Raw genomic sequence first — 14,668 nt, forward strand, 5'->3', positions numbered from 1 at the left:
AGGAGCACCGACGTTCGCGTGGAGTAGGGTAAAGGATCCAATTACTGACACCTAATCACTTACTGTCACCTTAAGCTATTTTACTTAAAATAACGAATAAACAAACTATAGTGTATAATCTATAGTATAGATTATAGGTTGAATTACATAATTCTTTTTGCGTACGACTTTAAAACGTTTATTTGTTCGTTATTTTAAGTAAAATAGCTTAAGGTGACAGTAATTGGGTCCTTTAGCCTAGACAGCGAATAAGCGAGGAGGCTAAAAACATCGCCGTCACACGAGCCAATCAACGTGTCCTAATATTTCCATCGCCGCTCTCATCGCGGTCAAACATCAAGGTCCTTTTCACGTTTATCAAGCTCGCACCGCGCTGCACACACACACTTCCGGTCAATACTGGATCATGCTGAACGGAGTGCTTTTAAAACATCGTCGTGGATCACCGTGCCGAGCGCGAAAATAAAACTGAACACGCAGGTGTGCCGTGGGCCACTGGGGGTCTAACGTCGACGAGTGAATCGAAAACTATCCAATGTTATACGGACACAATTGGCCGGGATCGATAACGATAACGCTGATTCGGTATTAGAATCTTGGAGCTCCGAGCAAGCTGAAAGTGACGGTACCGCCAGGTAGCTAACTATATACGTTCTGGGATGTGTAACCAGCGGTAATTAACACTTGATACGCGAGTTCGTGGCTTCAATTCACAAGATGCAGCCGCAGCTATTCCGAATTTTCAGACTCCAAGGTGCCCGAAGTACCGAGAACGTAGTAGAGCAGAGAAACGGAACGTCAGCGGAACGCCGGGCGAAATCAAGTACGTGCCAGGAAAAGGAGCGAGCCTTCACTGTGCAACGTCTCACGAAAGTGCCCTGCGACTCGACGCGTCTCGCCGCACTGGAAATCTCAAGCGCATCGTGGAAACGGTTCGCCCGAGTGTTCCTCGAGCGTTCCTCCTCGTCGACCGATGCGTGCAACGGCCACTCCGAGCTCCTGCCCAATTTCTGGGCCCCCGAAACGACAGGATCTTCCACTGAAAGCGAATTTTACCAGAGCGTGGAAGATGCGGACGGCTAGCCGTCACCGTGGAACCCTAACCATCCGCAAAAGCCTCCGAAGGGCTGCGCTCCCGTAACAGGTCCTCTCTCGATACGGGTCCGAATCGATACTTGAAAATCTCGGGAGGATCGCGGCCCCCGGCTCGTTTTGCTCCTGCCGGGTGGACGGCGCAGCGTGGGCCGCGGCTAGAGAGGCATCGACGGCGAACAGGCCAGGGAACGGTGGCCAATGGAGGAAGAAGGAAAATCGCGGCGGGGAGCGGGCGCGGGACAGGAGGACAGCGGTAGGGCGAACAAGGTGGGCGGAAGAGAGACGAGAGAAGAGCAAAAGAGGGGCCCCTCGGCGATGACGGGTGAAGAGGGTCGGGGCCCCCTATACGATCCTGGCGGTGCTGCCAGGCTGGTGGGTAAATGGGTATATAAGCGGGGCCCCGGCGATTCCAGCTCGACACACGACCCAACCTTCACATCCCGATCACCGACTGAACGAACGGGTTCCCCCGGCGAAACGAGCCTAAACCGCACGCGCGCGAAATAAAACAAGAGAGTGGAGGGAAACGCTCGTGCATCTATTCTACTTGACTCTCAACTGTCTGGGCTGTTTTCCATCGAGTTTCCAAACCATTCAGCTGGGACGCACGCAACGAAACGGTTCCAGAGACTTTAAACTGCCCCCCCGGGTCCGAGTTTAACCGGTGAGAGAGTATCTCCGCAAGCAGCGGCCAAAGCAACAGTCCAGGAGCACCGAAGTCGACGAGCAGTTCGGTACCGCTGGAGGAGAGAAAAAGACGTGAGTACCATCATCCGGCCGAATTCGCGGTTTAACTCGTCTCGGGAAGTCCAGGTCTCCGGCCGAGGAGATTCGCGAGGTTCTCTAACATCGTCGCTTGCAATTTCGATATTCTCAATCGCCAACCATTCGCTTCGAAGTCGAGAATCTAGAGGGACGTTAGCTGCGTCGTCTTGCGAGCCTCCGCGGAGCTTTCGCAACGTGGATTGCAATAGTGCCACGCGGTTTTGCAAGGAAAGTACGGTGGTACGTCGTCGCCGGCAATCCGCGAAATGGCCGTGTTCGAAAACGCGCGGTTCGCCCGCGCGTAAATGGGATGTTCGTCGGAACATATAATTTGCGATTACATTTCCCAACGAGCGAGCCCCGGCGTTTGCGCAATCTCTGTCCGCCTCTCGCAACCGCGGCTGTTTTTACCGTTCTCCTCGGTCGTCGCGAATCCTTCCTCGCGGTTAATTAGCCCTGCGTCGCTAATCTGGCCGATCTGCGCGCCGACGAGGCTGCGACACGCGAGGCGCGAACAAGCCAACCGCGGATCCTCTAATTCACCCAGCAATCTCTCCTTCCCCCGGATGCTGGAATCGCTTCATTCCCCTTGTCGCGCATTTTCGTCGAACGAATCGATTGGATACACGCGGGCCTGCAAAGAACGTCGCTGGAACCTTCGCAAGAAACACTAGCCGAGCTCTCTGCGATTTTCTGTCCCAAGTATCGGACCGTGGTGGCCCAGTTCCCTAAACGTTTCTTTGCCGTTCCGTGACTTTCAGAAATATTTATTTACAAGCTTCTCTTTTGGATAAGAGCGTCGATGCTTCCCCACCATTTTCCGTAGGATAATAACTGGCTACTGTAGAATCGCGGGGGAGGGGGTTGTCGTTTAAATGGCATCAAGTCGGCCAGAGCTCGTCCCTCAAAGTCCCGTTCCCTGTGCCGTGTTTGCGTCGAAACTGCGCCGCATTCTCCGTCCACTTGACTCAATATGGGCAGATTAGATCGACAATCGCGCGCGCATTCGAAAAGGATAGAGCTGATAATAGATCCCGGCAGCGCGTAGAATAGAGGCGAGAGAAAGAGAGAGAGGAAGGGCAGAAAGCATTGTTGAAGCGGTGAGCCACTTGATGGGCCGCGACTTCTTTTGTAAGCGTCCGCTGCCATTATTACATCTCTGATGATCTTGATAAGGTAATGGCTGGCCATCATCTTTCACAGGCATTTCCTCTACATCCGCGCGTCCCTCCCCGTGTTTTGCATCCCCCCGCGGCCTATCGTCGCATTGTTTTTCCTTCCGGCGGCGATCATCCGACTTCCAAGCAGGAATTGCAAAATAAAACGGCCCGACGTCCATTGATACACCGGTGACTCGCAAACTAATTCCCAATCAGCTTCATTACGCCCCATTACGCTCGCTTGCAACACGATCGAGCCTGGACCATCGTCATTAAACTCGATTACACCGGCAGCTCGGTGTACACACGCTCCTCCGCTCGCTTAAAGTCTTCGACTATTTAGAGTCGCTCTTAAACGTCCCCCCGCTTCGCCTCTGTTCGTGGCCATTCTCAAGCTTAAACTCTGCGCGCAGGTTCGAGCGTCTTTCAAGTAAATCTTCCGCGGAAAACGCCACGGGTTCTGAACGATATCCTAGAACGTAACAAAGTCGCGATCTCGAGCCTCGCCGCAACCGGTAGCAGTTCGGCTAGCAACCGCATTGCCAAGCGGATAGCAGCACGCTAGTAGTCCATCGTAAAAACTGGATCGTTGCCTCTTTCCTCTCTAGAGTCACGGTGTCGCCAAGTTTTTCCGTCCTTATCCCCTGCTTTTCCTTCCCCGGCTGTCCTTTTCGACGCGCATTCCACGCCGGTTGCGTTCTCCAGAAGGCGCGCCGCCGCGATAACGGAGAGAGTTTTCTCGCCTCTGTTTGCGCAATTTTCGGCAACCGCGGCACAGAAATGAGGCGGCCAGGTGGCCGACGATCCACCTCGTCTTCCCTGGTCCCTGCTCCTCCGAGCACGACGCGGCCGATATCGCCGGGGTTTTCGCGCGCCGCAACGCTCGCCAGCGGCTCTCCCTTCTACAGCTTCCTCCCCGGGTATAAATTACTCGCTTGATTGGCCGCGAGTCGGACCTCCGAGCGGAAGGTCGTTGAATAGCGCGGCATGAAATCGAAGGAACGCCGTCCGAGCTGCGTTTTTCACCGCGCTCCTACGCTCTAGCTGGCGATTTCGTCAGCGTCGCATTTCGCACGGTAGCCAACGTTCGCGCCAGCGAGCAACGCGGCTGGGTATCGAATAGACACCGCGTCGATTGTCTCTGGTTTCGAGTCTGCCCACTCAGAGCCACTGAACGCTTGGGCGGCGGGTACGCGATACCGATGTGCGCAGCGGAATCGATTTACACCGCGATGAGCGGCGATGGTCGCACGGTGCCGTGACCGGAGTCGAAGGGACTCGATGATACGCTTGCATGGTCTTGAAAGAACTTCGCTCCTTCGGAACTGGGTATTAAAGGGTTTGGAGTAGAATTCCGGTGATTACGTCGAGTCGATTCAATCAAGCCAGACAATGTCCTCCGCTCTTCCGCTCGCACATATCCGCGGAAGTTCCACCCATGTTTCGCTTTCCGCTCGCGAATCACGCAACGCTCTCTGCGTTGCAATTCCACGAGCGACGTTGCGAGTGACGATTTACGAGGCCAACGAAAGACCATTAACCGGCCACGGTAATCTTTCGGGAATCTCCTAAATTACGTTGCTTATGTACTGGCAAATCGTTTGTCGTTTAAAGTTAGCTTCTGCACCAGCGGAGTCTTAGAGCGGCCGAGGTGTATCCAGCATCCGGTGGCGAGCTGGCGAGCGCGAGGCACGCGTGTCCGCCTAATTAATCGTTCGTCTTTTGCGCCGTACGAGGCGGGAGAGGAAGCGAGTCGGGGCGTCTAGCGACGCAGAAAGACGCGAAACGCGCAGAGAACGAGACAACGAGCGCGAGGGGCACGCATCCTGTCATTAGCTCCATAACGCTTGCCTTATTCAATGCATTCGGTTCAATGTCACCTGTCCCTCTCCTTCCTGCCGGGTCTTCTAGCAGCCCCTTGCCCGTCCATCCCTTCCGTTCCCCATTTCACTCTCTCTCTCTCTCTCTTTCTCTCTTAGTCTCTGGCAGCAGTGTACGATCGTAGCTTTTCGTCTCGCGGTCCATTCATCCGCAGCCGTGTGTTCTCCATTCATGGCAAGCACGAGAGAGGCCCTCGTGTTCACGTCCGCTCTCCTAACTGAAAGATTGCGAGGAAACGTCCCCTGGTAGCTCGTTTCCTCTCTGCCCGTGCGCGCTCCGTGCCTGATCTTCGTGGAATCCGGTCGGTTCTTCCACTTGAATCTCCGGGTCACTTACTCGTCGGATCCTTCCACTGGAGAAATAGAATCTTCGAGCTTCGGGTTATTCGAGCGAAACGACATTCTTCGGTGAACTCTATACGATAACATGAAAGTTTCCTCCAAGGTTAAGCTGCGGAGAACCAATTGATCCACTTTGATCAGTATCGAGGGCGGAGAGGGGAGCGAGAAGTTAGCGTTGGTTGCGTTCCACTTCGGATCTCCTAGGTGTTTATAAGAGTCTCGTGTTACCCCCGCAGATATCAAGATGAAGCTGATCGTGACAGCGATGATGTGCCTGGTGGGCCTGACGGTGGCCATGCCCGTGGCCGAGAACCAGGAGGCGCTTCAGGTGGTGCCGCTGGAGAAGTCGCCGATCTCCGTCAAGTCAGCTGAGCCCGAGGTTGCAGCTGCCTCGGCGCCCAGCCAGGAGGCTGCCGAGCCTGCGCCCGTTGATCTGCAATCGGCCGAGCCTGCTGAGAAAGCGAGCGTCAGGAGCGAGCCCTTGGCTGCGAACCTCCAGCTGTCTGAGAAGGCTGAAGAGAAGAAGGAGGAGCCTCTGCAACTGAAGGCCGAGGAGAAGAAGGAGGAGCTGGCTCAGGAGAAGAAGATTCCCGAGGAACAGCCGCAGACCAAGGAGTCCCTGCCTTTGCCAGCAGAGGAGCAGAAACAGGAGCAGCCTCAAGAGGCGAAGAAAGAGGAGGAGAGCTTGAAACCAGCTGCCTCTGAAGCTCACGAGACGGTGCAAGCTGCGCCTCAGGAACCGAAACAGGAACCTGCTGAGGCTCCGCTGAGCCAGACTGTAAGTATCGTGACGAAAGTGCTCCTATTTAGCAGCTGATGGGGTGGTCGTTGCTGGGAGACGTAAACCGTGGACGGCTATGGAAACCATGTCTCTAGTTTAATATTTACGAGTGGTAGAAGCCTGAGATTCTTGGGCAGCTGTGTGCTGCGTGCTGGTTCACAGAATTCTGGGATGCAATATGCAGCGAAAATTAAAGAGCTTGGGAAACCTTCGATAGAAAATAAGGGAACTATGTTGGGATCATGAACGTACATCGCAATGAGGCACCATCATTGCTACTTGCACAAGTGGCTACTGCAGCGATCAAACTTTCATTCATTGTTGGAACAGAAATTTTGCTATAACCATTGTAGTTACTTTGGTCGTTTAAATATATAAAGTACCTTTGAATACAAACTTCTGCGCATTCACGACCTCGACCAACAACCACCACCGTCCACGCGGAACTAGCTTAAATTCTATTAGCATCGATTAGCGGCTCTCATACCGCGACAGAGAGGAGGTACAATTTCCATTAAACTGTGTTTTGGTATTTCAGAGCGGCGTGATCCAGGCCAAGAGCTCCGAGCTGATCGATTCCGCGGAGAAGAGCGCAGAAGCCAAGGAGGAGCCGAAAGAGGAGAAGAAGATCGAGGAACCGAAGCCCAGCGTGAGGAAGGATGACGAATCTGCCTCCGCCGAGTCCTCGGAAGAGAAGATACCAGCAACCCCCGAGCTGAAGAAACTCGACAAACCTCAGGAGGAGCCGGAGAAGAAAGCTGAGGAGAAACCGGACCGCGTGACGCGCGACGCTGAGGAAGCTATCCCAGAAGCCAAGAAAGCGATCGACCAGCCAGCCGAGCAGTCCCCCGCTGCGCCCGCAGAAGCCGAGAAGAGCCCAGCTGAGCCGCAAGCCAAGGCCACCGAGAAGGTGAAGCAGGTCTTGCTGAGCTCCGAGGAGACATCCAAGATCGAGGAGAAGCTCGAGGCCGCCGCCCAGCCGGAGAAGGAAACGAAGAGCGCCGAGATAGCCGCCGCCGCGCAACAGCCAGCCGAGCAGCAGGCGAAGCCCGAGGAAGCAAGCCAGGCCAAGCGCGAGACCGCGGAGGCCCAGCCACAAGCGAAGTCCGAGCCGATCGAAGAGAAGAAAGAGGAGCCCGCGAAGCAGGAGGCCGCGAAAGAAGCGAAAGAGGCGAAGGAGGTGAAGGAGACGAAGGAGGTGAAGGAGGTGAAGGAGGTGAAGGAGCGCTCAGACGAGTCCTCAGAGGAGAAGTCGGCTGAGAAAGAGGGCAAGAGCAGCAGCGAGGAAGGCAAGTCCTCCGAGGAGCAGAAGGACTCGAAACCAGCAGCCGTCGGTGACGCCAAGCCCGAGCTGCTGCCCAAGCCCCAGGAGCTGAACGACCCGAAGGAACACTAATAGCGGCAGCGGGAGGCGGGAGGACGAGCAACGGTAGCCCCGGAAGCAGCAACATCATCAACGAGAGCGATCGCTCGCTACGTCGAGACACCGCGTTCACCATCAGCGAACACGGGAATGTACGCGCCAGCTTCTCCTTCGCCGGCCAGAGCCGGAAGGACCAGCGGCGAAGGGGAGCGTCGCGCGTACACGGTGAGGACGCGTGAACGGGAGCGGCGGATAGACGGCGAGAAAGAGGAAACAGAGTGAAAGCAATCGGTGTGAATGGGAGAGAGAGATTGGCTCGATCGATTGTGGCAGGGTCCGAAAAAAGAAAAGAACAAAAAATTCCCACCCCCTCCGGCGCGCTACGATCCCGACAGGTGAGCAAGACTCGGGGCGGGATGGCCACGTGACGCCTGGCTGTGATGGGACAGAGACTTAGAGGCGTCGGATCAACAAGCCCCCATCCAACCCCCCTTTCCCTCGAAACGACGGCGACGACGCTCGGACGGTGGACACTTGGTTCGAGCGATGGAACTGGAGTGAATTTTGCCATCAGGAGCACGTGGCCAGCCTCATCGGGATGCTGTTTGGCAAGCGCCAACCATCATCCTCTAATTCGTCCTGGTGGACACTGCGATTTGTCCGCGAGGACGAAGCCGGGCCCCCGATTATTATACTCATCCCAAAATCCCCCGGTCTCTTTCTTTAATTTTTTTTTCTTCTTTTTCAAAACCACACACGACCACAACCTCATCCCAATAAACTAGTGTGTAGCTCGACTCTGTCTTTTTTTTTTTAGAGATACGTGTCATTATTATTAATATTATTATTATTACGATTTAGTACCAATACCGCTATTATTATTAATATTATTATTTGTATTATTGCTATCATCGTTATAATAATAATTATTATTATTACTGTCAATTGTCCGTCGGTGTTTACCCGAGCCGTCATCGGCTCGCTTCCCTGCGAAACGAGAGATTCCGTCCTTTACGAGATAAGAGAGGCCCCAACGCGGTCAGCGATGCGAGTTAAATCGCTCGCCGGGGATCGTCGAATTAACCTGATCGAACGATCGATCGCGACGCGTTTAGCGAGCTGACTCACGGTGATGATCAAACAACGAGATAGGTAATTCGATACGGCGTCGGTGTTAATTCAATACGCATACCAATTCTGGAGACAGCATCGATTATCGTCGGGACTTTAATCGCGACATCGTCGACCGTCGCGAAAACAAGAGGGCCCCGGAGCGTTACGCTAACGAATCAGTCAAGAAATGGCAATCGCGCGCAAACACCCGCGCCTACTGCAACCGGTATAACAATCAAAGCACATGTCAGATCATCCCACAATTTTACACTCGCCTTGCGCTCTTTTCCATACGCGTAAGTAGGGTTTACCAAGAACTCGAAGTTCTGGTACCAAAATCCTCTCAGACGCGACCTCCTAGGATTCGACAGAGTCCAGCGATCATTCCTGCGAGTATACCGTGGAAATAAGTGGATTTACGATTTCCTCTCGAGGAACTTGATTATTGAAATTACCTAGCCGCGAAAGGGACGATGAATCGTCTTGTCCACGGGGGAATGCACTTGCGCAAGACTCGCGGATTCGCGTGATTGGCCGTCACGCCTCGCGGGCAATCTTTCCAGCCGCGCGGCGGGGCACGACGACATTTCTCCGTGATCCATCGGGGCATTGTCGATTCATCAAAGGGCGAGTGAAAAGTTAGCGGTGCTCTCGGTCCTTGTAAACAGCGGAGGATACGCGCGAGAGAGGTGAGTGGACCCGGGCGAAATGTCAAGGCGCCAACGATTTTGCAACGGACGAGGTACGGAGGTGGTTACTTCGATTCGTGCCCCTGCATGCTTTTACGCAACATCGGTCGATGAATAGCACCGCGGCTCGCACAGAAAATTCACGGCAAAGTAATCGTGCTCGGTGCACAAATTCTTTTTAAGGTAACTATAGACTCTCCATCGAATCTTCCACGACGTGGATGAAGCTTTCGAATATTTCACAATTAATGCGGGAATTTAATATAATTTGGGGCAACTTTTACTTCGAAAGAAGTCAAACAACGCCGCTATATATCGTATTCGAAATTCTAATTAAGAAACATTCACAGTAGGTTTCGTTCTTAAGAGATTCCGTGACTGTCTACGTAACGCGTCAACACTGCCAAACGTAATAGTTAAAAAATAGTAACAATTAATTCGACAGTATAGTCGGAAAGGTAGATAGTCCAGCGAAATTAGACGGAAATCTGTTCAATCTACGGAATAATTCAGCCCAAGCTAAATTTTGGTACGAGCCCTTATTTGGTCGTTTTAAACAATATGTCAAAAGTCCCCATCGATCCGACTGACGCTAAATTTTTACACAGGGTTGAGAAAAAACTGTTTTTCACGAATATCTCATTATCCACCAGTTTTGCGGCAAAAATAGTTATTATACAATTAATAGCTTAGGAAATTCTCTACAAAAAAGATTCTATGAGTTTTTTTCGTAGGAGTAACCATGTATGTCGAATCACCAAGTTTCAACCCCCATACTTTTGACAAGAGAAGATCTCGAATCCGGAAATTCAAAAAATACATAGGGGATGTCCTCCTGAGGACAAAGCAATTTTGTTTGCTGCCCAAATTCACTCCAAGACGGTGCAATTGACCCCTAAAAATGTTTCGATTTTGTATTATTACTCGCGAACTGTAGGAGATAGAATAAAAGTGTTCAGGGAAAAGTTACTTCGTTTAATTAGGATTATAATTTGGTAAATTATAGTTCTTACAGTTATTACGGTTCGCGAGTTATAACGCAAAATCGAAGAAGAAACAGATTTTCAGGGGTCAATTTCACCCCCTTAAAGTGAATTTGGACAGCAAAATTTAGCTTGGTGCGAATTATTCCGAAAACGGATCTTAATTTCACTGGACTATAGAGGGCACCTGTAAAACAGGCAGAAGGAAGCGACAGTCAACTGCCTCCGTGGCGCAATCGGCTAGCGCGTTCGGCTGTTAACCGAAAGGTTGGTGGTTCGAGCCCACCCGGGGGCGGGTTTATTTTTTTTATAAATATTCTTTATAATTTCACAATGTTCCTGTGACTTTTACTTACTTAAATGTTACTCAAATAAATAAGATGAAATACAATGACTAATGACTACACGAGTAAAGTAATTTAGTAATGTAATTACTGTATTAAATAATAGTATGAATGACCAATAACAGTCGACAGCAGCAGCTATTATTACTACTAACAAATAACACTCGTTTTGTATCGCGAATACTAAAAAAAAAACAATTGCCAAAACAAAAGAAGATTTTTTGACCCCGACGTGATTTGAACACGCAACCTTCTGATCTGGAGTCAGACGCGCTACCGTTGCGCCACGGAGTCAGTTGTTTTATACTTCCTTTCAAATGCTTATAAACGTGAGCACAAATATATTCATGCGATAAAATGTACATAATATATCAGTAATTACTGATTCCAGCTACTGAAATTCAGTAAAAATTGTATTTTAGTTTATACATCTCGTACAAAATTGCATACCTCGTTGAAAATACTCATTGAAATCATTGCACGATGTAGTATTCAATTATCTTCTAATGCAAATACATGTTCACATACCTCGTTCGTAAGCATGAAGCAAGTCAGGACTCCCAACGACCACCAGTCCACCTCGTGTCCATAAGACTGCCTCTTGAATATTTCTGGCGCTGCACAAAATGCAAAAAAGACCTGCAGTATGAGTAAATCAGTCATCGGCGACTTCTTCGAGTCCTATTCAAACACTCACCCATATATTCTGGTGTCCCGCAGAAGGTGTTTGTCCTTTGCGTACGACTTAACCATTTAGCGAAACCAAAGTCAATAACTACAGCATGCCCTTCGCTGTCCAGAAGGATGTTCGTTGCTTTTATGTCTCTGTGCACCACACCGGCGTTATGGAGAAAATCTGTAACAAAGCGACAGCTGCTCTGTAATAAAAGTTCCGCTGATGCTCGGCTGGTAATTCAAAGAGAAATGCGCTTACCAATAGCTAAAGCAATTTCTGCCACATATATTCTAACTACATCCTCGGGCAATGTACCACATTCGTCAACTAGCGAGTACAACTCCCCTCCGCTCATGTAATCGCTCACTGGAATTGAAAGGCGTTGGAGGAAATGTCAAGGAATTATCCAATAATGATGTAACAACTGTGGACTTACATATATACAATGTCTTCTTCCCTTGCCATCTAAAATTACAGTCTAGGATAAATGCATAGTGGCCGACCATAGTTTGTATAGCCACCTAAATCGAACGGTCAATTAAAATATGCTGCTTACTGTAATAAATTCGTCAAGCGTTTAGTTAATTCTAGCACACGTACTTCCTGCTTGGCCTGCATTATGCCATTCTCCGCGACCACCTTGGCTTTGTTAATTATTTTTAAAGCGAAGCACTGTCCGGTGGCTTGTTTCTGAATTTTATACACAGTCCCGTATGCTCCCTTAGCTATCACATTCAGAAATGTGTAGCCAGTATTTAAAGAGACCTGTTTGATTTGGAACTCCGGAAGGAACATGGCTTGAGAACGTGATATTGGCCATAACGTCTTCGAAGTGTCCGTTGGCTCCCATAATCTGTTCTCGCTCCAACTGGAAAAAGTGTGCGATTAGAATACAAGCGACAGTAAGACTGCGGAACTTACGGAAGCAATGGAACTACCTTTTGTGAGTAACACGAGCTTGCGATCTAGATTCGTTATTAATAGCATGCGTTAATCCAACGCAACTTCCAGCAAGTAAATCAGCGAGACTACACTACATATAAAAAAAAGGTGCAGTAATGTTTAACAGACTGTACTAATCCATACACGATAACCAACGATTTACTTCCTACATTAGTACTATTATTGAAACTGTAGAGGTTATAACTATATATACCTGACTAATGTAGTTTTGATTATTGTAAGTGCGCTTGCTAGTGCTGTTACCCATTCGAGCTGAAAAATTTTAAGTTATGATTAATATTACGATACTTTAATGCAGTGGTACATCGTAGTAAAGCTGCATTTCGTTTACCTTTTAATTCATTTAATCTGTTAAAAAGCGCGAAATAAATTCTGCGCATACATCGAAGCTTGGCATTTAATTGTAATAGAATGATTGCAAGTTAATACATCGTCCATGGGATGATTTATTACAAAAATCAATACATACATACGCGATCTACGCATACGGCGTGTGTAGGAAACTTGTTGCTTTTAGCATTGTAAAATTCTTAATTTGTTAACATAATAACATCGTGTCATGCGTTGATATTGTATTTATTACTTGACGACTGTTAAATTCCGTAGAACTGAATCGATAATTTCGGAATTGTCAGGTGAATTCAATTTAACTGTCTTGTGATACTACGGAGAAAGAATCGTGAAAACTGAAACGATACCGTGAATTCTAGATGTTTTGTCTGTAACAATTACACTTACTGTTACGACGACTCAACTTCCAAGTACATTGAAAGGAGAAACAAAAGCAAGTGGCATTGTATTCGACACTACGGCACGATTTGAATTGTTACAAATTAAAATGATAGATATACTGTCACGTGATCCAACGTAACACCGATGACGCACAAGAGTGGATCTACCGTTTCAGGAATGTTCCTTTCGAAACGAAACTAACGTACCGACGTAAATTAAATGTCAATGATTTCATTCGATATTTGTAGTAGATATGTGACTTTCATAAAAAGAAACCGATGCACCGTCATGAAATCTTTCATTTTACCGGCCCAACCGACCACGATGAGTTAAAAGAATGAAATGATTGAACGACTGCAAAGTGGATGTAGACTATGATTTATAGCGATTTACACTCTCACCTCTTTGTAGCCAAACGAAACCAATCGATCGGTTCCTTTTATCGGAACCAGTAAAGAGCCAATTGAACACAGAGATGTTTCTTTTCCGTTCGATCTTCTAATTAATTTAACCCGTTCCCAGATGTCCTAACCGTTCGATCGCCTCGGTTCCCCGAATTTGACTAAAATTTATTCGGAACGCGAAACCGAACTTTTCAAATTCTCCCGAGAATTCGCACCACACCGGCTGATAATTGGCGAATTATCGACTAGGAATAATGTCGGGATTCTCAGGGAAAATTGCATACACGCGACATCTTTTGAGTCACGCTTGAAAATTGCAAATGCTGAAAGAAAATTTAGGAAAAGGATTCTTACGTTTTCCGTAGTATTTGAAGCGTGACAGCCAGGGGCTTCTGGAGAAAGCTTTCGGTCCTAAATAGCTACGAAGGTATTGGAGACGTACGCTTGTGTTAGCTCGAAGAATTAGGTGTTAGAAGACTTTCGAGAAGCGACTATTGTTCGTCGCGCCCTGGCGTTAACTCCTGCAAGCATCGTCGCACACGGTGCGTAGTAGACGACAGAATCGGACAGAAGTAGTTCCAGTGAGAATTCGAGATCGAAATGTTGAGCGTACGCAGGCTGGGCCAATTTGGCCATACCTTCAAGCGAGGAATGGAAACTGTTGTGCAGACTGTGGAGCAGCGTTGCCAGCACGGAAATGTACCAGGTAAATTGTAGTCCTGTTGAGAAGCTTCTAGAAATTAGGACTTATACCTAGGGTTATCGATAACTAATCGAAATGACTCTAGAAGTCACGAATACATTTCTGCGATATCATTTTGGTTCTTAATTTCTCTACCTTTATAAAGTACCATACTATGACTAGAGGAAACCATTTGTTTCTACGTTTTTCCATTACTTTTCACGAGCATCGAGTCTCTTTTAGGTTAGCCATGCACATTACATAAGACGCAATTCGATTTCAGCTACTTTGAAGATGTGGAAGGCCATCACTGCCTTTGTGGCGGTCCCTTCAATCACGCTGTCACTAATTAACTGCGTTATTAGACACAACGAAGAACACGACGCAGAACGCCCAGAATTTGTCGCGTATCAGTATATGAAGATTATAACCAAGGTATAGAATATGGAATGGCTGCTGTAAGGTGTAGCCCGAAATTGCAACGACATTTAATGATTTCCATTTCTGTTGCAGCCTTATCCATGGGGAGATGGTAAGCACACGTTGTTCCACAACCCGAAACGGAACTACATACCCGGCCTTGGCTATGAGGCTTAATTACACGAATAGTAACTAGTGTCTAGTTGTACATATACTTTTATCTTCTATTGTCTCGCACAGCAGAAGACGAACTAATAAACGTAATAAAACATGATT

At 48.8% G+C, this 14,668-nt stretch overlaps 3 protein-coding genes and 2 non-coding genes across 11 annotated transcripts in view; 3 read left to right on the forward strand and 2 right to left on the reverse strand.

The window, feature by feature from the left end:
• Positions 1-13,786, reverse strand: part of S6kl (ribosomal protein S6 kinase like) — a 58,112-nt gene extending 44,326 nt beyond the window's left edge. The window contains exons 1-9 of one of the 4 annotated variants that reach the window (XM_076819038.1): positions 12,893-12,926; positions 12,486-12,817; positions 12,348-12,406; positions 12,130-12,224; positions 11,792-12,059; positions 11,628-11,712; positions 11,450-11,557; positions 11,213-11,371; positions 11,044-11,132 (exon numbers count right to left, since the gene is read on the reverse strand). In XM_076819038.1, the coding sequence (XP_076675153.1) occupies positions 11,044-11,132; positions 11,213-11,371; positions 11,450-11,557; positions 11,628-11,712; positions 11,792-12,059; positions 12,130-12,224; positions 12,348-12,406; positions 12,486-12,534 (912 nt within the window). In that variant the 5' untranslated portion in view covers positions 12,535-12,817; positions 12,893-12,926. Of the gene's footprint in view, positions 1-11,043; positions 11,133-11,212; positions 11,372-11,449; positions 11,558-11,627; positions 11,713-11,791; positions 12,060-12,129; positions 12,225-12,347; positions 12,407-12,485; positions 12,818-12,892; positions 13,233-13,287; positions 13,541-13,644 lie in introns of those variants that run through there. The other 3 variants (XM_076819041.1, XM_076819040.1, XM_076819039.1) reach the window with 3 other exon arrangements.
• Positions 1,495-8,331, forward strand: Bnb (bangles and beads). Of its 4 annotated transcripts, none has more exons than XM_076819035.1 (4): positions 1,495-1,854; positions 5,479-6,038; positions 6,577-7,203; positions 7,240-8,331. In XM_076819035.1, exons 2-4 carry the CDS (start codon positions 5,487-5,489, stop codon positions 7,417-7,419), a joined length of 1,359 nt encoding a protein of 452 aa, XP_076675150.1. In that variant the 5' UTR covers positions 1,495-1,854; positions 5,479-5,486; the 3' UTR covers positions 7,420-8,331. The 4 variants fall into 4 exon arrangements, with proteins under 4 accessions (XP_076675150.1, XP_076675152.1, XP_076675148.1 ...); XM_076819037.1 differs by having other exon boundaries at positions 7,249-8,331; XM_076819033.1 differs by having other exon boundaries at positions 6,577-8,331.
• Trnan-guu (transfer RNA asparagine (anticodon GUU)) lies at positions 10,393-10,466 on the forward strand. The gene has a single exon. It is a non-coding gene; the product is annotated as a tRNA-Asn (tRNA).
• Positions 10,738-10,809, reverse strand: Trnaw-cca (transfer RNA tryptophan (anticodon CCA)). The gene has a single exon. It is a non-coding gene; the product is annotated as a tRNA-Trp (tRNA).
• A 69-nt stretch (positions 13,787-13,855) lies between the features above and the next one.
• Positions 13,856-14,666, forward strand: LOC143372639 (cytochrome c oxidase subunit 6A1, mitochondrial). Its single transcript, XM_076819061.1, has 3 exons — positions 13,856-13,996; positions 14,256-14,407; positions 14,486-14,666. Exons 1-3 carry the CDS (start codon positions 13,891-13,893, stop codon positions 14,567-14,569), a joined length of 342 nt encoding a protein of 113 aa, XP_076675176.1. The 5' UTR covers positions 13,856-13,890; the 3' UTR covers positions 14,570-14,666.
• The last annotated feature ends 2 nt before the right edge of the window (positions 14,667-14,668 follow it).

This window comes from Andrena cerasifolii, chromosome 8 (assembly GCF_050908995.1).
Source record: "Andrena cerasifolii isolate SP2316 chromosome 8, iyAndCera1_principal, whole genome shotgun sequence".
NCBI lineage: Eukaryota > Metazoa > Arthropoda > Insecta > Hymenoptera > Andrenidae > Andrena > Andrena cerasifolii.